The sequence below is a fragment of the Nycticebus coucang genome, chromosome 9 (genome assembly GCF_027406575.1).
Source record: "Nycticebus coucang isolate mNycCou1 chromosome 9, mNycCou1.pri, whole genome shotgun sequence".
Taxonomy (NCBI): Eukaryota; Metazoa; Chordata; class Mammalia; order Primates; family Lorisidae; genus Nycticebus; species Nycticebus coucang.
The window spans coordinates 54,393,763-54,419,856 of NC_069788.1; the positions used below are offsets into that span (position 1 = coordinate 54,393,763).

Below are 26,094 nucleotides of genomic sequence, written 5' to 3' on the forward strand. Positions count from 1 at the left end.
TGCTTCCTGCAGCTGCAAACACCACTGGATCTTCTTCTTGACTGTGCCAGCTAAATCGAACTCCAAAAGATGGTTGGTCACTTCCTGAGACAACTCACACATTTGAAAGAATATTTGCATTTCTTTGCCTTCCACTTTTCCTTTATCCCACTGTTTCCTTCTAGGTGCATTTGGTGTGTTTCTGGGTGCGTCGGGCTGTCGGTGTTTGTACCACCTTCTGACAGCACCATCTCTCATCCCAGAGAGGTTCACGTTGTCATTCTCATTGCTGCTTAGCTTCTGCTTTTTGGCCACAGGCATCTGAATTCTTAAATAATTGATTGAATCTAGCACTGTACACGGAAAATGCTTTATAGCATTCAAAAAAAAAAACAAAAAAAAAAAAGAAAGAAAAAGATGAGAAAAATTGATGTCTTTTTAAGAGTAAGTATAGCTTTAGTACCCAGATTGTAGTTTCTACACTCTTCCAACAAGAGGAACCAAATCTATTTAGGAGAAATTGCTGATTTGAGCTCTGGAACACGAACTGCAAGGAGCCATCAAATTCTATCAGGGTGATCTCACAATTGGACACACAGGAGCCAGCTTGAAAAATTTCGACTTACTGCCTAACACCTGATAGAATGGCTATTCCCCAAAAGACAAAAGGTAATAAATATTGGTGAGGATGTGGAGAAAAGGGAACCCTTGCATATTGTTGGCAGGAATATAAATTAGTACAGCCATTATGGAAAACAGCATGAAGCTCCTCAAAAAATTAAAAATAGAGTCACAAGCGAGCAGGAGGGTACAAGACTGCAGCAGCAGAGCCACGCCTAAGTCAAAGGAACTTGTTTCTCCAAGCTCTTCTGGAAGTGATTCAGACACTGAAGTTGACAAAAAATTACAGAGGAAAAAGCAAGCTGCTCCAGAAAAACCTGAGAAGAAGCAAAAGACTGGTGAAACTCCAGGAGCTTTGTCATCTTCCAAACAGAGCAGCAGGAGCAGCAGCAGAGATGATGACATGTTTCAGATTGGCAAAATTAGGTACTTCAGTGTTTGGGACTTTAAAGGGAAAAATCTAATTGATATTAGAGAATATTGGATGGATCTAGAAGGTGAAAAGAAACCAGGCAGAAAAGGTATTTCTTTAAATCCGGAGCAGTGGAGCCAGCTGAAGGAACTGATTTCTGACATTGATGATGCAGTAAGAAAACTGTAAAATCCGAGCCATACAAAACCTGCACTGTTCTACTGGTTTTAATCTGTCTTTTTACATTGGCTTTGTTTTCTAAATGTGCTCCAAGCTATTGTATGTTTGGATTGCAGAGCAATTCGTAAGATGAATACTTTTTTTTAAATGTGCATTATGAAAATTTTTCTGAGTGAAGCTAATTGTCAACTTGATGTCAATGTTATGTCAGTGAGGTACTTACATGAGAACTACAATCACTGAACTTACTGTATTAAAATATTAGCAGATACAATCTGATAAGCAACATGGTTTGTATGAAAACGCTGAGCAGGTGTATGTCATTACCCATAGTGTTCTTTTTGCTTAGTCTGCAGAAAATAATGTCGTGGGTGAGATGTTTGATTTTCTTTCACTTATTAAATATGTTCACCATGCGATGATGTCTATAAAATCAGATATTGTTAAATTAGACTAGGATTTAATAAAACTTGTGAAAGCTTACAGGCCTAACATTTTATTTTATAACATTATGTATGGATTTTATGTAGCCAGAGATGTCACTGAGCTTTACTGTCATAGTAGGTGATGTAGGTAGTTTGTAGGGAAAGACCACATCAAGCATATCCTGATGTTTTTTGGTCCTTGCTTCAGTAGACTTGGTTATTTTGCAGCTAATCTGCCGGGTAGTGGCATTCTAGACATGATGTTACTAAGTTTTAGCAGGCACTCAGGAAGTGGTTTTCATTTAACTTGATGATGAAGCAGACAAATTGAGTCACAGATTTCAGGGGCTCTGCAGCAATAAATAAGGCATGGTGTGCCTTAGAAAAATAATGCTTGTAAAGAGAACTATGACAAATGAAAGAAGGTAGCAGTAAAGAGGAAAGAATTTTTATCTAACTGCGTGGTATACACATGATATTTTGAGACTTTTCTAACATCCATAGGACACAATTCTAAATATAATAGTAAAAAGAAAGGTTTAAAGATGCAAAAAATTCTAATTGACAAAATAGTATTTTTTGGTAGTAAATCTCAAATGGTTACTGCCATTAAGGGCTGCCATTATGAGAGAGTTGCACTATTTGGTACGTCTAAAGTATTTTGTAGTAGAATTGTTACGGACTTAATTTCAAAGCCATCTGCCAAGGCACATAGTTACCAGTTTATTCTAGCAGCTATTCTTTTTTTTTTTTTTTTTTTAACATTTCTTAGAGAACTTTTTTAGTGCATTTAGCAGTAATGTTAAGAGGTGCAAACTGGTAAAATGAATTTATAGTGTAGTCTTCAAATAATAGTTCTAGTGTGTTCAAAATATGTATTTTAGACAAACATGTTGATAGCCCCCCTTATTTGAAAACATGTCCATCTTATTAAATGGGTAGATTTTTCAAGTACCCCTTATTTCTGGCACACATAAAGAGTAGTTAGAACACAAAAGTTTTGATTTTGGTGTAGATGAAGATGAAATGATGGTGAAATCTCCTAAGTTTATATGAATTTATGGGTGTGTACATTTTGAAACAAATCTGCTAATGTGGAGATGTTGCTGAATTCTATTATCTAGGCATTTTCTAGCTGTTTAGCATTCTGTTAATAAAGTAGCATTTTTCTGGCACAGTTGGTAAGCTGACTAATAATGAATTAAAATATGTTACTAGGCTCGGGGCCCCTTGCTCAGTGGTTAGGGCGCCTGCCCCATACACCAAGGCACACGGGTCCGAACCTGGCCTGGGCCAGCTAAACAAAAATGACAATTGCAGCCAAAAAATAGCCGGGTGTTGTGGCGGCACCTGTAGTCCCAGATACTTGGGAGGCTAAGGCAAGAATATCGCTGAAGCCCAAAAGTTAGAGGTTGCTATGAGCTGTGACGCCATGGCACTCTACTGAGGGTGACATAATAAGACTATCTCAAAAGAAAAAAAAAAGTTACTGGATATGCTGTATACTGAAGTTATTAATCTGTGTATATGTAGGAAAGGATGAGATCTGGGTTAAAAGAAGAAACAAATTAACTTATATTAAAAAGAAGGGGTAGAATCCTGTTCTTTTCTGTTTAAACTTTGGTAAGATTTCTCCCAGGAAGAAAGCTTGGCGTGTTGAGGAACGAGTATCTATCTTCCTTGTAATGCCACAGTGGATTTAATTAATGCCAGTACTCAGGTTTTGCCCTTTAACGTACTCTGTATCAGGGCTTTCTGATCCATTTTTCCTCTTTGTTTTTAACAAAATATGAGCAGCATTTGGCCAATTTCCAGTGCTCTTAGCATTTTATTTAAAGAACAACCACTGAAAAAGAACTTTTTATAATTTGATTATTCCCTTTTACTTTGCTTTATCTATGCCTAAGAAGTATTGGAAGTATTTGGAAGAATACTCCAAACTCATTGGCTAGTCAAGATGCTGTCAACCTATTCTACATAATATGTTTAGAAACAAAGACTTAAGGGGAAAAAAGTGAAAGTGAGTACATCCTGGCTTGGCCGTTGAGGGAAAAAGAGAAAGAAGTGAGTATTAATTATTTAAGTGTTCTAACAGAGGTGTGTTAAAAGAGTACTAAAAAAGTTTGGAAATTTAAAAAAGTGAGGATGAATATGCAGTTATCTTCCTGAAATGCAGTTCACTTTTTAAGAAAATTAATCCAGTGAAACACTCAAAACCTTTTTTTTTTTAAACTGGTGTTTTCTAGATAAATGCAAAGGTACAGAATCACATAGTCACAAATAATGTAATTCTGTAACTGGAATGCCCGTCTGCTTTGTTTGGTACATCTTCCATGGAGATGTCTGAATATAATATTTCATCTGTGAATATTTTAAATGTTGATGTGTCTGAATATAATATTTTACCTCTGAATATTTTAAATGTTAAATAAAAATAAGAAATGGTGAAAAAAATTAAAAATAGTACTATCATATTACCAGTAATCCCATTACTGGGTATATATCCAAAGGAATTGAACCAAATGTGTTAAATATATATTTAAAGAGATGTTTAAAAAGAGAATATCTGCAGTCCCATATTTATTGCAGTGTTATTCACCATAGTTAATATTTTGACCAATCTAGGGGGTCTATCAATAGATAAATAAAGAAAATACGATACATACATATACACAATGGAATAGTACTCAGCCCTAAAAAGGAAGGAAACACTGTCATTGGTGACGACATGATGAACCGGGAGGACGTACTGTTACATAAGCCAGGCACAGAAAGAGAAATATCTCATGACCTGATTATATGTGTATCTTAGTCTGTTTCATGCTGCTATCACAAAATACCACAGACTGGGTAATTTATAAACACCAGAAATTTATTTCTCACAGTTCTGGAGGCTGAGGGTAAACTTTAAGATCAAGGTGCTGGAAGGTTTGGCATCTGATGTGCCTCAGAATTCGGTGCATCCTTCACAGGGAGGAACGCTGTGTCCTCACGTGGCAGAAGGGCAGAGGAGCAGAACTCTCCTTTCAACCTCCAGCCCTTGTATGAGGGTGCTAATCCCATTCATGAAGGCTCTTTATGGCCACACTTCTTAACATTGCTGCTTGGGGATTAAATTTCACTATGCATTTTGGAGGAGACGCCATCATTCAAACCACAGCAATGTGGAATTTTCAAAAGTCAAACTCATATAAACAGAGAGTAGAATAGTAGTTACCAAAGGTTGGGGTGTGGGGGAATTGGGAAAATGTTGGTCCCACCGCATTTCCACCAAGACCTGAGAGCTTATTTCGACAAGAATTTGCCAGGACCATGGAGAGGACAAAAACGTGCGGGTTGAGTTTCCCCCACATTCTCTTGACTTAATACCCTTTGACTTCTACCTGTCAGGGACCTTAAAGGATGTGGTGTGCTGTAAAAACTGGCTGCACTGGCAGTACTTTGGGGAGAAATTGAAACGGCATGCACAACAGTACAAGGGGACACGTTGGTCAAGGCTGCTTAAGCAGTGGTTTGCTGTAATCAGAAGTGTCTGGACGCCGAGGTCCCCACTTTGCACACCACTTGTCATTGCAGAAATCAAATGTAACTTGTACTCTTTTATTATTGGTATATATTTAGTATTACAATTTTAATGCAGTGTTTTCTTTTCTTAAAATGTGTATATACATTTTTGGCAATCTTTGCATATGCAGTTTTTTTTTTGTCAATTAAAAAAATGGTTCCCACTGGCTAAGATGAAATGATTTGAGCTTCAATACTATAATAACTGGAAAAATTCAAGCTCATCAGATACGTTTAAGTCAATGAATTCATAATGATACCAAAATAAAGGAGAGGATTCTAGGAAACCAACTCATTACTTTGAAAAACAATTGAAGAAAAAAAGCACCCATTTATCCTTTCTCTCCTTCACAAAACATGCAACTGGGGAACCAAGTTGTAGATTAAAGGGGAGTTTATCTTACAAAAAGATTATTGTTAATGTATGAAAAAGAAATGATGGAAATTTGCCATTGTGCAAACCCCTAGTAAAATAATAGACCACAGTATTGAACGTTGTTAGTTGCTAACGTCACACAAAGAAAGAGATGATCTGATACATGGGTATCCTGTATACTCATGAGAAAGAATAAAGGATTATCTATGCAAAACTCTGATTATCTATGCAAATTGAACCTGAATCTGAATCAGGACTTTAGAGCTTTCAAAGGAAGCAAGAAGGCAGAGAGACGTGTGATCTACATAACCCAGAAGGTGGAAAACTCCTAGGGCCAAACAAATTGGTTTCTTTAACAAATAAATTATAAGGGAATAAGAGATGGGAGGAAGCTTATTAAGGAAAAGAGAATTATAAACTATACCAAGCAATCACTATGTGGGGAGCTTATTTAGATTGTGACTTAAAAAAAACCCTACACTCCATTTATGACAGTTATGAGACTGGAAATTTGGTAATATTAAGGAATGCTTTAGATGTAACATTGGTAATTGGTTTTGTTTTAAAAAGTCATTCCTTTTAGAGATTCATATGTAAATACATATGGATGGTATAAGATGTGGAATTTGCTTTACTATGATACTGGGTGGAGGGATGAGATGGAGTATGGATGGGACCATACATGGGCTGTGGGTTGTTGGTTGTTGGGCTGGGTGGTGGGAGCACAGGAGATCAATATATTGTTCTGCCTACTTTTGTGTGTGTTTGTGATTCTCTGTGATAGAAAATGTTTTAAACAGGAGTGGTTATAACTTTTAAAAAGCTATTTAGGAAAAGATAAAGCAAATTTAAGAAAAAAGAAAAGAGCATAATGTCCAGAGAAAGATAAATACCAAACCACAATCAATGGCTGCCTCTAGGGCTAAGATGACAAGGATGGAGCAAGGGGATTTGACTTTACCTTAAGTATACTTATAATCTTTTCTTTTTGCAATGAATATATAGGCACTTTTATAATACACAAAGTTTTAAGAAAAACTTTTTATTTCTTTGTATCCAGCAACTTAGCTCAGAAGATCACAGATACCTAATATGTTAAAGCAACCAAAGCGTTCTTAGAATAAGGGTCACTAAAACTTAAAGAGTGTCATGTTTCAATATGTAAAACCTTGGTGTATTTTTTAAGTCTCATAATTATATAGTTCTGGGTCAGACCCATAATGAAATAGATCTTATTCTTGAGGCAGTAGTCAATTTTGAAAAGTTTGTGTAGAGCCAAGGAAAATGAAACCAATGACTAGACCCAGTGACTCCTTACCCATTTTAATTAGTAAGTTGTTGGCGGACCCAAAAGGGATCTGGGACATTGTATACAACTTGAAAATATGTGTTCACTTTGCCTACTTTTCTTTGAATGCCCATAAAATTCAATGCACTTGAAATAGACATATAAATGCTTTCTTTCATTCTAGGTGCTTTTATTTGTTGTCATCTCCCTCATTTAAAAAGTTTTGTTTCCATTTGTAAAAACAATACATTATTATTTCAGAAAATTTATGGAAATGTAGAAAAGTTTGAAGAATTAAATACACATCTTAGAGCACATGACATTCACCATACTTGCTTGTTCACAGAAGCCAGTGTTGAAATAGATGATCGATTTTTATAAGGTACCCTCTCTGTTTCTGTGACATGTGTGTTCACATAGTCTATCCCAGTCAGGAGGTCATTTAGTCACTCGATTTAGCTGAGCTGGGAGGCAATACAGCATGACGGTTAAGTGTTTCAGGTTCCAATTTACTGCAAACCACATGGAAAGCATTTACAGGGGCTGGATTACAGGTGGCTCAGGCCTGTAATCCTAGCACAGGCTCATGCCTGTAAACCTAGTTTGAGGTTGCTGTAAGCTATGATGACGCCATGGCACTCTACCGAGGGCAACAGAGTGAGACTCTGTCTTAAAAAACAAACAAACAAACAAACAAACAAAATAAAACAGCATATGTAGATAGTTATAAGGATGCTATTGACTATCACATATTTAAAGCCTATCATGTGGCCAGCACAGTACTAGAAGCTTTATATTCATAACCTCATTTTAACTCCACAAGCTACATAGAGTAGGCATTGTTATTTCCTGTTGTAAATGTGGAAACTGAGGCTTAAAGAAGTGAAGTTCATACAGTGAGGAAGGAAGACATGTATGTAGGAGCCTTTCTCTCTCCCTTTCTCTCTCCTTCTCCCTCTCTCTAAATCCCAAAACTTGAAGTCTTAACCATTATTGAGACCAGCCTAAGCAAGGGCAAGACCCTATCTCTACTAAAAATTTTGAAAAATTATCTGGGAGCCATGGCATATATCCATAGTCCCAGTTCATTTCTTGGTAATGATGGTCAAGTTATAAACTCATTCTTGGTAATGACGGTCATGTTATAAACTCATTCTCAGTAATGACGGTCATGTTAAAAACTCATTCTCTGTAATGATGGTCAAGTTATAAACTCATTCTCGGTAATGATGGTCATGTTATAAACTCATTCTCGGTAATGATGGTCATGTTATAAACTCATTCTCAGTAATTTGGTCATGTTAAAAACTCATTCTCGGTAATGATAGTCATGTTATAAACCCATTCTTGGTAATGATGGTCAAGTTATAAACTCATTCTCGGTAATGATGGTCAAGTTATAAACTCATTCTTGGTAATGATGGTCATGTAAAAACTCATTCTCAGTAATGATGGTTATGTCATAAACTCTCAGTAATGATGGTCATGTTATAAACTCATTCTCAGTAATGATGGTCATGTTATAAACTCTCAGTAATGATGGTCATGTTATAAACTCTCAGTAATGATGGTCATGTTATAAACTCATTCTCAGTAATGATGGTCATGTTATAAACTCTCAGTAATGATGGTCATGTTATAAACTCATTCTCAGTAATGATGGTCATGTTATAAACTCTCAGTAATGATGGTCATGTTATAAACTCATTCTCAGTAATGATGGTCATGTTATAAACTCTCAGTAATGATGGTCATATTATAAACTCATTCCTCATCTGCAGGATAACAACGCAGGCTGAAAGCACATGTAGTGAGAATAAGATGGAGTCTGTCAGGGTAGGGCCAACATGACACAGCTGGTCTGGTCAGTTTAGGTCCGGCCTGACCTTCGTCCCCATCTCTCATTCTTGTTTTTTTTTTTTTTTTTTTTTTTTATTGTTGGGGATTCATTGAGGGGACAATAAGCCAGGTTACACTGATTGCAATTGTTAGGCAAAGTCCCTCTTGCAATCATATATTGCCCCCATAAAGTGTGACACACACCAAGGCCCCACCCCCCTCCCATTCTTGTTGTTTTGTAAATTTAGCTCCCACCCTGAAGATGCCTATCTTGAGTAGGTTCGGTGGATTGATTTAGGAGATTAACTTTTGAATTGGAATGTTGTAATAGGTCACTGAGATATGCTGATTATTATTTGAAATAGAGGTTGGTATAGTCTTTAAACTTTTATGTATAAAACTGTACTTTTAAAAAATGAAAGAACAGAATGGTCTTAGAGTGGCTACTCTCACTGTTCTCCAGAATCCTGGCCTTCTGACAAAGTTGGGGGATCTATCCCGTCTCTGCATATTGGCTGGCAGTGACAGGTGGCCAGACCCTCTTCATCTGCTACTAACTACTACATAATGTTTTTAGGATGATGGGACAAAATATGGGTGTTGTCTTCACAGAGCATGATGTTCCAAGGAATTGACACACAAATTCTCGCTATTCTCCGAACTTTGTGAGCACTGATTATTGTTTACTGAAATCATTTCAAGTTGTTTTTTCCCTGACGTGGGGCATTTTTCCTCACACACATGCTCTGATCAGCACTCAGCTGAATACTTGAGGGGGCCCTCTGCAGACCTGCAAGTTCTCTCTGGGTGCAGCTGTCTTGTCATTGGTCCTCTGCCCTTCCCACTCCAGCTGCTTGGCTCTCTGACTCTCAGCTGTCTCCTCAGCGCAGGGAGACCTGCAGGACATGGGATGGTGCCCCTTTCTTGCTCTGGGACCTGGAAACTTTCCCCAAACAGTATGTCTAGGAAGATCATTGGGTTCGGCTCATTTGTTTCCTATTTTATAGAGTTCTTCTCTGATTTGAGAATTGTTGTTTCATATGTATATGGTTCTTTCAAAAAGGAGAATAAATCTGGTCCCTGTTACTTCCTCTTGGTCCAAAGTGGAAATACATGAGTCATTCTTAATGCTTTTATTTCCTACTAATTTTTGGTTTGAATTCACACTTCTTTGATGGCTAATGATGTTGGGTCCTTTTTCATGTGCACATTGACCATCTGCATATTTTTAAATGAAATGTCTATTCAAATATTTTCTTGCAGGCAGAAGCTGCTGCACCTGCCCTATCTTGATTTGTTTTGATCTTTTTTTTTTTTTTTTGATCCACTGCTAAGAATTGTATGATCTGGTACCTTCGTAAGTTTTGAAGTCAGATAGTATAAACCCTCCAACTTTGTTCTTCTTTTTTGAACTATCTTTGGCTAGTTAGTTCTTTTGTATTTCCATGTTAACCTTAGAATAAACCCATCAACCTTAGCAGGATGAAGACTGGGATTGTATTGAATCTACTGAAATGACAGATTAATTCGGAATTTGGGGAGAATTGACATCTTTGCTGAATCTTCCTATTCTCGGTAGGTTAGTGCTACTATTGTGCAGGGTTCTAATTTATATATTGTATATCTAAATTTTGATGAAATATGCTGGATTTAATATTCTTCTAGGATTTTGTTGATTTTATCTACATATTTAAATTTACTGGCAAAAATATTTTCATAATATTATCTTTTTAATCTCCTCAGCATCTGTAGTTAGTTAATGCCCCCTTTCTCCATCCTGATAGTGATGACTTGTGTCTTCCCTCTTTTTCTTTTCTTCTTCTTCTCTTTTTTTATTTCTTTGACCAAAGGTATCACGAAACAATTGTCCATTTTGGTCTTTTTAGAAAACCAACTTTTGGCTTTGTTGATTATCTCGATTATTAATTTTCTATTTTATTAAATTCTGCTCTTACTTACCGCAATTACCTTCTTTTTCTCTGTTTGTGTTTATTTTGCAGTTCTTCTAACTTCTTGGGATTCATGCTTAGCTCTTAAGTTTCAGGTTCTATTTTTTTCTAGTATCAGCATTTCCCTCTAAGTATTGCTTCAACCATATCTCCCAAGTTTGATGAATATATTTTCACTTAGTTGCTGATCTGTAATAGTTTATTTTTGAGCAATAGAGTACATAAATATGTTTTTTATTTCCAATAGTGAATTTTACTAGTTATTTTGTTTTTTATTCTGGGCTTAGTCACATTATGATGTGTGCAATGTTGTCTCTGTGTGATATTATTCCTTTAAAATTTGTTGAGATTCAACCTACTACATGATCAGTTATTGTGAACATTACATGTGTGTAGGAAAATAATATATATTCTATAATTTTTTCTTTCTTTCTTTTTTTTTTGGAGAGAGAGTTTCACCCTCGGTAGAGTGCTGTGGCATCACATAGCTCACAGCAATCTTCAACTCCTGGGCTCAGGTGATTCTCTGGTCTCAGCCTCCCAAGTAGCTGGGACTATAGGTGCCCACCACAATGCCTGGCTATTTTTTTGTTGCAATTTGGTTGGGGCCAGGTTTGAACCTGCCACCCTCGGTATATGCGGCCAGCGCCCTGAGCCATAGGCGCCGCCCTATAATTGTTGAGTGACATGTTCGCCATATATCTTAATTAGGTCAGGGTTTGTTAATTGTGATATTCAAATCCTCTTTATTTTCAATGATGTTTAAAATATATTATATATTTATTCTATCAACTACTAAGAGAAGTATGTCGGAATCTACTGTAACTATAAATTCGCTTTACTCTTTAGAATTTGGTGAATATATATTGAGACTTTTATTAGTACATGTAAATTTAAAATTAGATTGGTTTCTGAAAAATTGAATCTTTTATTTTAAAGGAGTAAATCATTTTATCTCTGACAATATTTGTTGCTTAAAAGCTGTTTTCTCTATTGCTAATATGTCTATATCAGCTTTCCCTTGGTTAGAATCTTTATCTTGTTACTTTCATATATATTATGTAAGTTTGTAAACGTATGTTTCGGGCTCAGGCATATAGAATATTTATTTATTTACTTATTTATTTATTATTTAGGCTACTCTGTGAAGCAGTGGGAGTGGAGAAGGAACAAAGGAATCTATAACTGGTTGTGATTGGCGGGTTGTAAACATCTTTGTACTCCAACTAGCCCGGCATATAGAATTGAATTAATTCAAATATTGACCATAATATAGTGGTTCCATTCTATGTTTATATAGTCTGCTATTTTTGCTAGTGCTTGTTCATTGTGCCTATGCCTTTTAGTTATTTTGTACCAAGAGCTGCACGATACCTTGTAAATTGATGTGCAGAAATTCTCTTTAGCTGCTTAAATATGGGGTCCTTCAGAGAGAATTTTCATTTGTTTCTTTTAGATTTATGGGAACCTATAAATTAAATGTTCAGCAAGAGATTTCTCTAGCTCTCTTAGGTAGTGTGAATTCAGACTGCAAACATGCATAAAGTCAAAGTTCTTGTTTTTAATATTTAGAACGCTATTTTTTCCTCTTTTCTGCTCTCGGAAGGTGGAGGTGAGATGAGCGAAGTAAGGGGTTAGAGCTTATAAGGGTTTACTCCTAATTCTCTCTTAAATTGGTGGTTTAACCTATTATGATCTCAAATTTTTGAGGAACATCTCCATTAGACTCCTCAACGTGGCAGGCTCTGGGCTGTGTCTCTGGTGCTCGGCGAGGCCGTGAAATACACACCTCAGGCTTCTCAGCCTTGCTCATCTGTTTGACAAGCAGCCAGCTATTGCTCTCTCAATTTCCTTATGTTCTTTGTCTTCACTCAGTCCATGATTTGAGAATTTCTTACTTTGTTGATGGCTCATTGACTCTTTTAAGATTTTTGTCAGTTTTTTTTAAATAGGTGGATTTATTCAGTTAGCTCACCGCCTTATTTGGAAAACAGAATCTAAATTTAGTAGATGGCATCTCAAACTCTGTTAAATGGCTTATTTATGTTTTTTCCTCTCAAGTAATTACATATCTCAGGATGTTATAACTGCAAATATTTGTTTTCTATAACTAAATTCCATGAAGGAAAACTGGGAGGGTGATATGATTTATTTGGTAAGTAGTAAATGTTTTAGTAACGTTCCTAGCTCAAGTCAGTTTTTAAAAGGATATTGTGAGTCTGAAATACATACCACAAACCACTTACATCTGTCAGCTCGAAACTGCCCAGAAAACTGTCCATTTTCTATTTTGAGTTTTTAAAGTTCTGTTTATATTTTGCTTTTGCTTCTTTTCAGTTTATGTTTCTGTTTTGGTAGCCTTCTTCCAAACTAAAATCACACAAACTATGTGTAACTGGTTGAATGCCCCCACCCCAAAGATGTATCCACCCAGAACTTCTGAATATGATTTTTTTTTTTTTTGAGACCAAGTCTCACTATGTCACCTTCAGTAGAGTGCTGTGGCGTCACAGGTGACAGCAACCTCAAACTCTTGGGCTTAAGTGATTCGTTGCCTTGGCCTCTCAAACAGCTGGCACTATAGGTGCCCACCATAATGCCTGGCTAGTTGTTGTTGTTTAGCAGGCCTGGGCTGGGTTTGGACCCGCCAGCCCCAGTGTACGTGGCCAGAGTCCTAACCGCTGACTATGGGCACCGAGCCTGAATATGATCTTATTTGGGGAAAAGGATCTTTGCAGATATAATTATGTTAAGGATCACTAGGTGAGAGCATTCTGGATTAGCTGGGTAGGCTCTAAATCCAATGACAAGTATTTTTATGAGAGAAGAATGTCGTTTGCAGCAACTTGGATGGAACTGGACACCCATTATCTTAAGTGAAACAACTCAGAAAGTTAAATACTTCATGTTTTCACTTTTAAGTGGGAGTTAAATATATTTACAGGCAGACATAGAGTGTGGAATAATAGACACTGGAGACCTGGAAAGCCAGAAGGGTGGGAGAAGGTGAGGGATGAGAAGTTACTTAATGGGTAAAATGTATATTTTTCAGATGGTAGTTACACTAAAAGCCCAGTCTTTACCAATATGCAATATATACATGCTCTTGTACTCTTCAATGTACACAAATACTACATAAAAAAAGAAGAGAAGGGACAGACAGAAGAGAAGAAACAGAGAAGATGGTGTGAGGATGGAGGCAGAGACTGAAGTGATGAGTCTGTCAGCTGAGGGATGCCAAGGACTGCCAGCAGCCAGGGCAGTGGCAGGGACAGAGTCTCCCTCAGAGCCCCAGAGGGAACCTACCCTGCTCACACCTGGGTTTCATATTCTGGCTTCTCAAATGGTGAGACAACAGATTTCTGTTGTTCTAAGGCACCCAGTTTGTGGCCATCTGTTGTAGCAGCCCCAGCAAACTAATCCACTCATTTACAGACTCCCTCTGCTCCCATAATTTTTAACAGCCTTTACCCTAGTTTTTCATCAAGCATGATCAAAGAATGAAAATCAGGTGAGGAAACTGGATTGGAACTTCTCTGGAGGTCTCTGGTTTCAAGACTTTCCCGGTTTTGAGGACCACATATTGTGTATGCACTTAAAGTGTTTTAACCAGCGCGAGGCCTTCCGTCACTCTGTTCCTTGTTTAAAGTGGCTAGCACTCAAGCTTGACAGTTGCCATCAGCACCTCCTTTGTTCTCAAATACGATTATATTTTTCAAGTTTGACATTTCCTCCTGTCCTCTCCTTCACCCCACCTCCTCCTCCCACAAACACACTGAGAGAGGAACTCTAAAACTGTAACTCTGAAACGACCCGGAGCACAAATTCCTATTCAGTAGGGTAGGAATTTTTATCCAATGAAGATTAACAACAGAATAAACAGCTCCTTGAATCAACATAGCAAATTATAACCTCAGACTCCATGTTGCATATTTTGTTTGTTGTCACCTCTCTGGGGTAGTTATTGTCATGATCATTTTATATATGAAAACAGTTCTTCCCCAGTTAGAATCAAAGAACTGAAGCTGGAAGAAAGTTGGATCTGCTGGTCTATTTCATCAATTAACTAATTAAATAATTCACTAATTAATTAAAAAGTTCTTGAGTAAATATAATGTACTAGAGTCTAAGCTGTTTCAGAGGATTCAAATGTAATTGCTCTAGTCCAGACTTCATCTACTAGTAGCAATGTGTAGCAATTTCATAGCACTGATAAATTGATATTTTAAACAGAAGTTGTAAGAATTTTTTACACAACCCAAATAAAACAATGTAAATTAACAAAAAATGTGTTTGAGAGCCTTATTTGTGTTTGTTAAAAGTTAAACTGAGGCATAATAAAATTTTAAAGAGTTTAAAATTATTTATGAACAAAAATCGGGCTGCTCCTGAACCAGTTGGGAGAGGTTTTTATAGGCAAATAGAAGTAAAGCCAAGAAAATGATTGGTTACAGTTCTACAGCTGACTTACTTGATCTATTCTGTTGTAAAGTTCTTTGTAGTGTAAGTTTATTGGCTATCTCTGTATAGAGAAACCTGTTTTTCTTTAAGATAGGCATTTATAATAAATAGTTCAAGTCAGCTTTCACTTATGTGTGTAAATCTATCTAGCAGCAAGGTTTAGGTCATTTATAAGGCCTAAGTGCTCAAGAATTCTTCAGGCCTGGTCTCCATTTTATTTACTTTAACATATTGATATCTATAAATTGACTTGATTCTTTTTAATTGCTGCAGAGTATTCCACAGAAGAATATATGACAATGTATTGAATATATGACAATGTATTCACTCACCACTCTATTACTAATATTTTGTTGTGTTGAACATCTTTTAGTACAAGTGCTAAAGTAATTCTTTTTTTTTTTGAGACAGTCTCAAGCTGTGACCCTGGGTAGAGTGCTGTGATGTCACAGCTCACAGCAACCTCAAACTCTTGGGTGTAAGTGATTCTCTTGCCTCAGCCTCCCAAGTAGCTGGAACTATAGGCGCCTGCCACAATGCCTGGCTATTTTTTGGTTGTAGTTTGTCACTGTTTGTTTAGCCTCCTTTAAGGACGTGGGCTGGATTTGAACCCACCAGCTCTGGTGTATGTGGCTGGCATCCTAGCCGCTTGAGCTACAGGCACGGAGCCAGCTAAAATAATTCTTTAGAACACTTACACTAGAAGTAGAATTGCTGAATTGAAGGATATTCATATTTAAAATCGATTATATAGATTACAGACCATCCCTGACCTATGGCTTGATTTATGACTTTAGCTTGACTTATGATTTCAGCTTTATGATGGTGTGAAAGTAATGCACATTCAGTGGAAACCTTATTTTGAATACTGAATTTTGATCTTTTCTAGGAATAGTGATACATAGTATGATACTCTTATGTGAGATGCTCAAAATTTTGTTATAAAATAGGCTTTATATTAGAGCACTTTATGTCTGAGCACATTTAAGCTAGATTAGGCTAAGCTATGAGGTTCAACTGGTTATGTATATTAAATGCATTTTCAACTTAAGATCTGTCTCAACTTCCAATAGATTTATTGGGATGCAGCCCCATTGTAAGTTGAGGAGCATCTCTCTATAGATACTGTCAAATTGCCTAAAAAAGGTATAATAGATTTATATTCCTATGAGCATACACCTTTCTCAATGTGCTCACCAACACTGAACATTATTAATCTTTAAAACTCTGTCAATATTAAGGTAGAAACATGATTTGATCTTATTTTAATTGTTTTGAGGAGAGAGCAGGAAAGGTTAGGGGGAGACTTTTAGTTTGTTTCTTTCTATCTGATGGGAGACAAATCTGCATGACCCGGCACTTCCTCCTCCCAGGCTGAGGTAGACTAAGCCAGTCTGCAGAGGGGCTGCCTAGTCTTTGGCAGATGTCAGCATCCCAGGTACAAAGAGGCTCTTCAAGGCTGTTCCCAGGGCCCTGGATACACAGACTTGTACCCTTCTTACAGATCTGGACTCTTGGTGTGTCTTCTCTCCTATTGATCTCCCTAGGCTCAGAGATCCCAAATATTTACCAGTAGCCTCCTTCATGATTTGCTGCTTCTAGTTACCTAAGTATGGTAGAACCCCTGTAAGTTGACCACCCAAGGGACTGTAATAAACTGGCAACATACAGAGGTGGTCAACATAAGGAACCAGGCCTACTATACTGATACATACCTGTGGTGCATGTCCAGTCTATGAAAATTAAGCCAACTTAAGGATATGGTCAAAGTAGGGAAGTGGTCAACTGTGCAGGTTCTACTATTTTCTCATTACTTAGAGAGCCCAGGTATTTCCTACACCCTCCTAGGCCAACCTAAGTTTATGATGGCCTAAATGTATAACACAGTGTGAGGATGGGTCCTTTCTTCTGCATTCACCTGCTAGTGGACCCTGGCCATGGTACATACAGACCATCTATGCCTGGCCCAATAGTGGGGTAATGAGAGTTTGTAGGGCTCCACATGCTCTATTTTTCTCTGTAAGCTTTGCTCCGAATGCACCTTATGTTCTATCTGTACTGTGTGGTGCTATTGATGAGTGTCTGTGACCTTCTAGCATGACAGTATCTGTGACATTTTCATTTTATACTGATAGAAATCTAGCTTAAATATGTCCTGAGTAAATGTTCTTTTTTTTCAATGCCAAAAATAATCTTATTATTATGATGGCTGAGCCTGCGGAACTGGTACTCGGTTGGAGCATAGCAGAGACAGCTTGCTTCTGCTATATGCTGTTTGAAGCCTCAGCTGGAAAACTCGAGCAGCTGAGATGGAATCATCAGAAAGCTTGCTCCCTCATATGTCTGGAATTAATTAAGTCTTAGCCTTCGCAGCTGTAACAACTCCATGCATACACCTACATAGAGTTCCTTCAAATGACCCAGGCATCCTTGTCAGTTGGTGACTGGTTTCTAAGGACAACCCCAAAGAAAGAGGGCCAGAGGGAAGGTGCATCTATTTTGGATCTAGTTTCAGAAGCCACATTGAATCACTTCATCATATTCTAGTTTGGAACAGTCACAAACTACCCCCTAGATCAGGGTCCTCAAACTGTGGCCCGTGGGCCACATGAGGCGGTGTGATTGTATTTGTTCCCGTTTTGTTTTTTTACTTCAAAATAAGATATGTGCAGTGTGCATAGGAATTTGTTCATAGTATTTTTTTAAAAACTATAGTCCGGTCCTCCAACGGTCTGAGGGACAGTGAACTGGCCCCCTGTTTAAAAAGTTTGAGGACGCCTGCCCTAGATACAGAAAGGAGGAATGCTCTACCCTGTATCTCAGTGGGAAGAATGTTAGTCACACTATACAAACAGCTCATGGGAAGGCACAACTGTGTCAGTGCAACTATGTTGGGATAATAGAATCTGCTGCTCTTCCCTAATTTCTTTTTTTTTTCACTTTTTTTTAATTAAGTAATTAATTTTTTTTTTTTGTAGAGACAGAGTTTCACTTTATCACCCTCGGTAGAGTGCCGTGGCGTCATGCAGCTCACAGCAACCCCCAACTCCTGGGCTTAGGTTATTCTCCTGCCTCAGCCTCCTGAGTAGCTGGGACTACAGGTGCCCGCCACAACACCCGGCTATTTTTTGGTTGCAGTTTGGCTGGGGCCGGGTTTGAACCCGCCACCCTCGGTATATGGGGCCAGTGCCCTGCTCACTGAGCCACAGGAGCTGTCCTCTTCCCTAATTTCTTAAACACATTTTTAAAAAAAATTTCTGATGTGGAAGATAATGGTCAAATATTTACCAGCAGAAAAATGTGGTATGAGACTGGAACATCATAGGACAATGGGGAGATTGCACAATCACCCCTCTAACCTACAGTCTCATTCTAGTCACTAGTCATGTTTTTTTTTTTGGTAGGAAGTGAATATCCTAAGAAAAATTATTTTCTTTCATATTCTTCCAAAATTACTTACCCTAAATCTGACTACACAGAAAGTTAGAATATTCTTTTAAATGCTTTTTTGGTAGTTAGAAAGCTCACCAGGAAGAAACACGGCTAGAAATGTCTTTACTGCCTTGTAGGTTGTGACCTGCTTGTAGGTTGTGTCCTCCAGATGCAGGATGTGGACATGAAGCTTCACCAGGGGAGTAAGATGTCCATGTTTCTTGCACATGCCACTCTTCAAGTATTTGTCAATATGATATATTCTTCGTTAAATTTATCTCTGGAAGGCTTTATACATTGGAATTTTTTTTCTTGTGTCACAATTTGACATTCAATTTCTAATTCTGGAAATTATAGTCATACTCACACAATATTTACCTCTATAAGCTTAAAAATCTTTATATAACAATCCATGTTTCTGTAAGAAATTAAGGGCAAAAGGGGTTCAAAAACGAAATGGAACAAGTTTCATAGCATAAATGAGGAAGTTCCCAGGCCTGACAAATATTTCTCTTTTTGAGATGCAGGCTTCTGCATCAAATCAGTGATATCTTTGCCCCTGAACTTAAACACAAGAAGAGGAAATAAAAGAACTAACCTCAAATTGCTGGTTTGTAGGGCTGCAATTTTGCAACTTAAACAAAATTCTTTGCACCATGGCTCCCAACTTCCCTCATTCCATAGACAACGGCTGAGTCTGTAGCTTTATTTTCCTGAAAGTCACGGTCTGTTAGAATGAATTCTAAATTGACTGCAGCCATCTGGAGAGCTTTCAGGAGCTTTGCACAGCAACTTTTGACATGATCCCAGTGTCCCAAAGGAGGAAGAAAATGTAACAAATGTATCATCCAAGTGTATCTCAGTCTTTTCAGCTCACAGGAAGAAGATGGTAGTATTTTATTAAGAAGAAAACTAGATAAGGTAATGTGCTTTACTGATGTTTGCTTGTTTGGAAAATGGTAGTAGAAATTCACTTGGCCTTAAGTATTTAGTTCTTTCTATCTACAAGTTAGATTTTTTAAGTGTGGTTCAAAGTTAAGGATTACTAATTGCATTGACATTAATATACCAAGTCCTTCTCTTTTTTGATTAATGGCTTCACAGCATATCTTTTCCCCATTCTTTTGCTTTCAAGCTACCTGTGTCTCTGTACTTGATGTGAATTTCTCCTAGATAGAATATTGTTGGATTATGTTTTACTTTTATCCCTGCTGCCCATTTCTGTCTTTTCATTGGTGTATTTAAACTATTTACATGTAAGAGAATTGTTGATATATTAGGGCTTATAGCTGCCATTCTGTTTTTTGTTTTCTTTTGGTTTCCTGTTCTTTTTTTTTGAGACAGAGCCTCAAGCTGTCACCTTGGATAGAGTGCTGTGATATCACAGCTCACAGCAACCTCCAACTCCTGGGCTCAAGTGATTCTCCTGCCTCCGCCTCCCAAGTAGCTGGGACTACAGGTGCCTGCCACATCGCCCGGCTATTTTTTGTTGCAGCCATCGTTGTTTGGATTCAAACCCGCCAGCTCAGGTGTATGTGGCTGGCACCTTAGCCGCTTGAGCCACAGGTGCCGAGCCGAGCCTGTTTCCTGTTCTTTTGAGTTTCTTTTTTTGTACCTTCTTATGGTTACTTGAACATGTTTTAGTATTCAATTTCGATGTATTTGTTCTGTTATGCTCTTTAGTTATAACTGGAAAGATCTGGGGGAAATGAGACTTTCCATCTTGGATGGAACTTGAAGTTGTTGAGTAATTTTATTTTATTTTATTTTATTTTATTTTGGAGACAGAGTCTCACTATTGTTGCCCTCAGTAGAGTGCTGTGGTGTCACAGCTCACAGCAACATCAAACCCTTGGCCTTAAGCGATTCTCTTGCCTCAGCCTCCCAAGTAGCTGGGACTACAGGTGCCTGCCACAATGCCCGGCTATTTTTTTTTTGGTTGTAGTTGTCATGGTTGTTTGGCAGGCCCAGGCTCGGTTTGAACCCGCCAGCCCGGTGTATGTGGCTGGTGCCCTAGCTGCTGAACTACAGGCACCAAACCTGTTGAATAATTTTTTTATTGTGGTAAAATATATACAACATAAAATTTGCCGACTTAACCATTCTTAATCAGTGGCATTAAGTACATCTGTAAGGTTTATAACCATCACCACTGTTTCTGGAAATTCTTTATCAAACCTGTTAAAACTAAACAGGGACACAATATAATTTTAAAGAGTTTATCCGAGCAAACAGCAAATGAGTCAGATAGGTCCAAATAAGCAGCTGAGGAGCAGAAAGGAGAGGCTTTTATAGCATGAACAGAGAAATGTAAAACAAAGAGAATATTTGACTATCATTATACAGTTGCCTTCTGTGGTCTGCTTTACTAGAAAATCCCTAGTTATGTAAGTTTGTTGGCTACTTTTGATTGGTTGAGCTTAAATTCTGTTTTTCTTTTTCTGTCTTTTTATTTTTTGAGACAGAGTCTGACTTTATTGCCCTGGGTAGGGTGGCATCTTAGCTCACAGCAACCTCAAAATGTAGGCCTCAAGCAATCCTCTTACCCCAGGCTCCCAAATAACTGAACTACAGGCACCCACCACAATGCCCAGCTTGTTTTTCTATTTTTAGTAGAGATGGGAGTCTCATTCTTGCTCAGGCTGGTCTCAAACTCCTAAGCTCAGGCAATAAGCCTGCCTTGACTCACAGAGTGCTAGGATTACAGCATGAGATCGCAGCTGGCTTAGTTCTGCTTTTCTTTAATATAGGCATTTGTTAAAAAAATAGCTCAAGTTAAGGTTCAGGTTGCAAATTAAGCAAGGCATAAATGGTTTTGTTTGCTCAAGGATTCTTTAGGCCCTGTCTTTACTTTACTTTATCAATCCAAATAGAAACTATGTACACAGTAACATAATGTGTACATAACTCCTCAATTCCTCCTCCCTCCAGCCCTTGGTAACCTTTCCTACTTCTGCTCTATGAATTTGCCTATTCTAAGTATATCATTTAAGTTAGGTTTTATAATATGTTTCTTTCTTGTCTGGCTTACTTTGCTTGCTTAGCATAATGTTTTCAAATTTCGTCCCCTTTTATGGCTGAGTGATACTCCACTGTGTGTATACATTTTGTTCATTCATTCGTCTGTTGATGGACATTGAGTTGTTTCCACCGTTCGGCTATTGTGACTTATACAGCAGTACATAGCTCAATGTACAGCTGATACATTGGTGTACAAGTATCTGTTTTAGTTCTTGCTTTCACTTCTTTTGGATATACACCTAGGAGTGGAATTTATGGGTCATCTTTAATAACTTTTTATGACACAAGAAGTTCTTTCAGCATTCTTTGATGGTAAAGAGACTGACTTACCCAGAATTCCCAGAGGACAGATGGGGACAATGTTACACAATGCCACAGAACAAAATACGATTTCAACTAGTTACTCATAGTTCTTCAGTTATTGCTATTATAAACTCCTAAGCCTCTCGGCAGTGTGAGAGGTGAAGGGGAGGTGTTGTTGGGGTTACCAGCACCCAAATAATTCTCTTAATGCAGGGTCAGGATCAGAGATTAATAAATCAGGATCAGAGATTAGAGAAAGGTAAGGGTGTCCAGAAAACCTTCAGGCCTGGATTAGAGCATTTTCAGTGGAGTTTGTGGAATCAAGGATCACAAAGAATTAAGATTCACTGAAGTAGAGACCTGGTTTCTATTACCAGATTTGCCACTAGTTGGACAGGTAACTTCAGGAAAGTGACCAAACCTCTTAGGGTCTCAGTTTCCTATATTGTACAACATTGGGATGGGTGTGCTGAAAGCTGTGCCAAGGTTGGACTGAATAATAGAAGGTCTCTTGCAGCTCTACACATCTACAATTTAAAAAAAAATGTTCCCAATTTCTTCCTTTTTTAAGATCCTCATGTATATAAGGTCTTGGTTCTTTCAGGCCCAGGCTGTCTTGATTTATGTGGATGAGCTAATTCCAAATGACTCATCCTAGAAGTTACTGTTTGTATCTTTCCTTTACTTAGCTAAATTTATGCAACATAAATTCTTCTGACGTAACAAATGTTCCCTCAGAGTTTGAACTGTATTGTTGACCAAAGTTATTGATGTCTTCACACCCTAGTTCCTGATGTATTTCGTAACACTTCAGAATGACCATTGTTTTTTTAAGCCTATTCCACCCTTCTTAGCTGTTCTGTAAATACTCATGTCCTTTACAAGCATTCACCTCTTTCTATACTCACTTCTCCTGATTTTACCTACATTTCCTCTAGAAATTCTAGTATTATAGATTTGGAAAATGCTTGGTCCTTATTTCCCTGTTACAGATTGGCTTAGCTATTCCTCTTTCTTCTTCCTTCCTTCCTTCCTTCCATAGAGAGTCTTACTATGTCACCCTTGGTAGAGTGCCATGGTGTCACAGCTCACGGCAACCCCAAACTCTTGGGCTAAAGTGATTTTCTTGCCTCAGCCTCCCAAGTAGCTGGGACTACAGGCACTTGCCACAATGCCTGGCTATTTTTCTATTGTTGTTGAGTTGTTACTGTTATTTGGCAGGCCCGGTTGGAACCCGCCAGACCCCGTGCATGTGGCTAGTGCCCTTGCCACTGAGCTACAGGCTCCGAGCCCCTCTTAGCTGTTCTTAACACATTTGTTGTACTGACATTGAATAAGTAAGGGTAGGTGTACTGAGTGTGAAGGAGAAAAGAAGAATTCTACAAATTGTAGGATCATATTGGGATTTAACCAAATTCTTGACAGTCGAGGGTGGAGAGCAAGATGGCAGCTGAGTAACAGCTTCCTTGCATCTGGGCACCGTGAGTCTGGGGAGATGGAACTCCAGGCATCTCTGGCTGGTGGGATCTGCCTATCATCGCCCCCGTGAGGATACAGGGAGTCAGAAAGAGACTTCTGGACCCCAAGAGGAGGACTAAAACAGTGGAAAACTGGCAAGGGGTCGCGTGTGTTCAATCCGTCTAAACCCGCCCGCAACTGTAAGTTCAGTAGCAACGAGACTACAAACCAGAAAGGCCTTAACTGTGAACTGTTTTGGTGTCTTTGGACTTGGCACTCAGCTGAACTGCCTTGGGGAGAGCCTGAGCGGGAGTGCGGAGAACTTTGGCCATTGTCTAGGGCCCCAGTCTGAGCCACTGAGCCAGACGGAGCTAATAGTGTTGGCTGTGGGCCACAGGGAACCATTGTGAGTGATCTTCCCCAGCAAGCTCAGCCCTCAGCGTCGCAGAGCTAGAATCAGGTGGGAGCTGGTAACCTAGCGACTGAGTAGCCTAAGGGTGGGGTCTGAGCTGCCTTGCAGCCCTGACTCTCAGGGGCAGAGTGAGACCAGTTTTGGCACACTGGGTAAGTGGATAGCCACTTCAGCAGTGATTCCAGCGACAAGCACTTTCCTGGGAAAGCTTCTGCTCAGCAAGTTTACAAGTTCAAAGTGCCTTTTAAGTGGGCTGAGGAGAGATTTAGGGTGTCTACCTGTTGGGGTTTGAGAAATCAGCAGCCTCCAGTCGTATCACCTGTGATTAACATCTCATACCCCAGAAGACCACGTGTTGCCCAGACAATATTCAACAACATATACACACTGCTTTGTTTTTGGTTGTGTTTTGTTTTGTTTGGTTTGGTTGTTTTTTTGTTTATTTTGATGTTGTTGATGTTGTTTTGTTTTTTAATTTCAATCTTTTCCATACAGATCCTTTTTCTTTCTCTTTTCTAGTTTAATTATAATTTCCCATTGCTGCCTTTTTCAATAACTAGAACTTCATTTTTGCTAGTGTTTCTACTGCTATTATTTGGTTTTTCACCCAATTTTATCCTGTAAAGTTTTCTGTTTGCTTGTTTTAGTTTAATTTATAGCATTTTTGCCTTTCCTCTCTACTTGATGGAGGTTGGGTACTGTGTCTGATCAGGTTAGCAAAGAGCTGCTGACCTCAAGGGAACCAAATTCTTGAGAGTCAGAGATTTCTAGATGAAGTGGCATTGAATTTGAAATCTGTGCAGTCTATAGGAGTTAGCCAGCCACAAATGGGAAAGAACATTTCAAGCAGACGGAACAGCTGAAATGAGAAACTCCATGGAATATTAGAAAAATTGTAAGTCATGCTGGCCACAATGTAGAGAGGGAATGGGAGGTGGGAGTGATGGGACAGGGCTGGAGGAGTATGTGGAAGTCAGATCAGGATCCACATTACAGGCCATGCTAAGGATTTAGGACTTATCCTCATGGAAGCTGAAAATCATTAAAAGTTTAAAGAGAAAAGAGACATCATCAAATCTGACATTTTTAACAGCTCATTTGGCTATAATGTGGCAGGTGGTTTGCAGGAGGGGTTGGCAGGAGAACAGGCATAAGGGCCTGATGGGACATTCCTGCTGTGGATCCAAAGAGTTCACACTCATTGTGGCCTTGGACTAGGGCAGTGTGGCCATTTCAAGGGGAAGGAATTTGGTATTTTTTAGAATTTGGGAGACAGGGGAGGATAAAGTGTGAAGAATGGTTCCATAAAGCCCAAAGGATAGAATCTTTTAAACAGGAAAGCATTGACACCTGGCAAGCATTGGCAAGCATCAGTACCAAATAGAGCTGAGATGCCTGGGAAGGGATTGACTGAAATGAATTACATTGCTTAATTCAAGTTTTCCTAATGCTGAAAGGTGTAAATGGCGGTGCATAGAAGATGTTCAGGCCAGATATTGAAAGGGAAGGGTGACCCACAGGGGCAGGGCAAAGGTGGCATCTGCATCCGAGTACAGGGGCAGTTCAGTTAGAGACTCCTTTTACATGGGGCAGTAGGGGGTGGGCAAATTCCACAGCTTGCCTGAAAGTTAGGGTCTTTGGGGCCAACTTAGGGGGTGAGGCTAACCAGATCCTTTGTGTCTTTGTTTTAGGAGGAGAGGAGAAGGAGGAGGAGGGGAAAGGGTTGGTATGTGGCTGTGTTAGGCCTCCCAACAAGTGCTATTTAGGGACAAAGTGCTCTAGGTTCTTGCAAATAGGGCAAGCACGCACATAGCAACCCACTTACAAATGTGTGGAAATGATAACTTTAATCAATCAGTACAACCCTCATAAATCCCAGTGTGGCCTTCTTTGATGAAATCCAGATTAGAGAATATGATTTAGGACAGAAGCTTACAGTGGGGTCCTCTACCTCCCATCCTGGATTTCTGTTTGGGGACTTGGATGTTCCAATGCTTCTGCAGAAATATATTTGGGTTTGTGGAGGAGATTCTGAGTCCAACAGCGGCCCAAAGAAGACCCCCAGGCCTGCTTCCCTGGTTGCTCCCAAGATGCCATTCAGCTCGGCTTTGGCCCCGCCCCATCTTGCACTTGACTCTGGATTCCAGAGGCCGCCACTCAGTTCTTCCTCCGCCTCCCACGCGCCACGGAATCACAGGCCGAGGGGAGGACGCGCGCTTTTCCCTATTGCTGACATGACAGAAAGCAATTCCAGCTGTACAAGAAGCCAGATGGGCTGAAGTTCTTATGTTGGTTTTTTAGATATACCTGGATGTTTCTAGCAAATCCTTCCTTTTACTTGATCTCTGAAAACAAATGAGTAAGGCAGACATAC

The 26,094-nt window shown here is 38.8% G+C and overlaps 2 protein-coding genes across 6 annotated transcripts in view; both read left to right on the forward strand.

The window, feature by feature from the left end:
* LOC128593294 (cytidine monophosphate-N-acetylneuraminic acid hydroxylase) overlaps window positions 1-26,094 on the forward strand; it is a 182,699-nt gene that overhangs the window by 62,045 nt on the left and 94,560 nt on the right. The window lies entirely within an intron of this gene.
* LOC128593781 (activated RNA polymerase II transcriptional coactivator p15-like) lies at window positions 397-1,677 on the forward strand. The gene is made up of 2 exons (XM_053602128.1): window positions 397-423; window positions 746-1,677. Exons 1-2 carry the CDS (start codon window positions 397-399, stop codon window positions 1,199-1,201), a joined length of 483 nt encoding a protein of 160 aa, XP_053458103.1. The 3' UTR covers window positions 1,202-1,677.

Coding starts and splice junctions, on each gene's coding strand:
- LOC128593781 (XM_053602128.1), top strand. CDS start 397: ATGAGAAAAATTGATGTCTTTTTAAGA. Junction 424..745: donor AAATTGATGTCTTTTTAAGA/GTAAGTATAGCT, acceptor AACAGCATGAAG/CTCCTCAAAAAATTAAAAAT.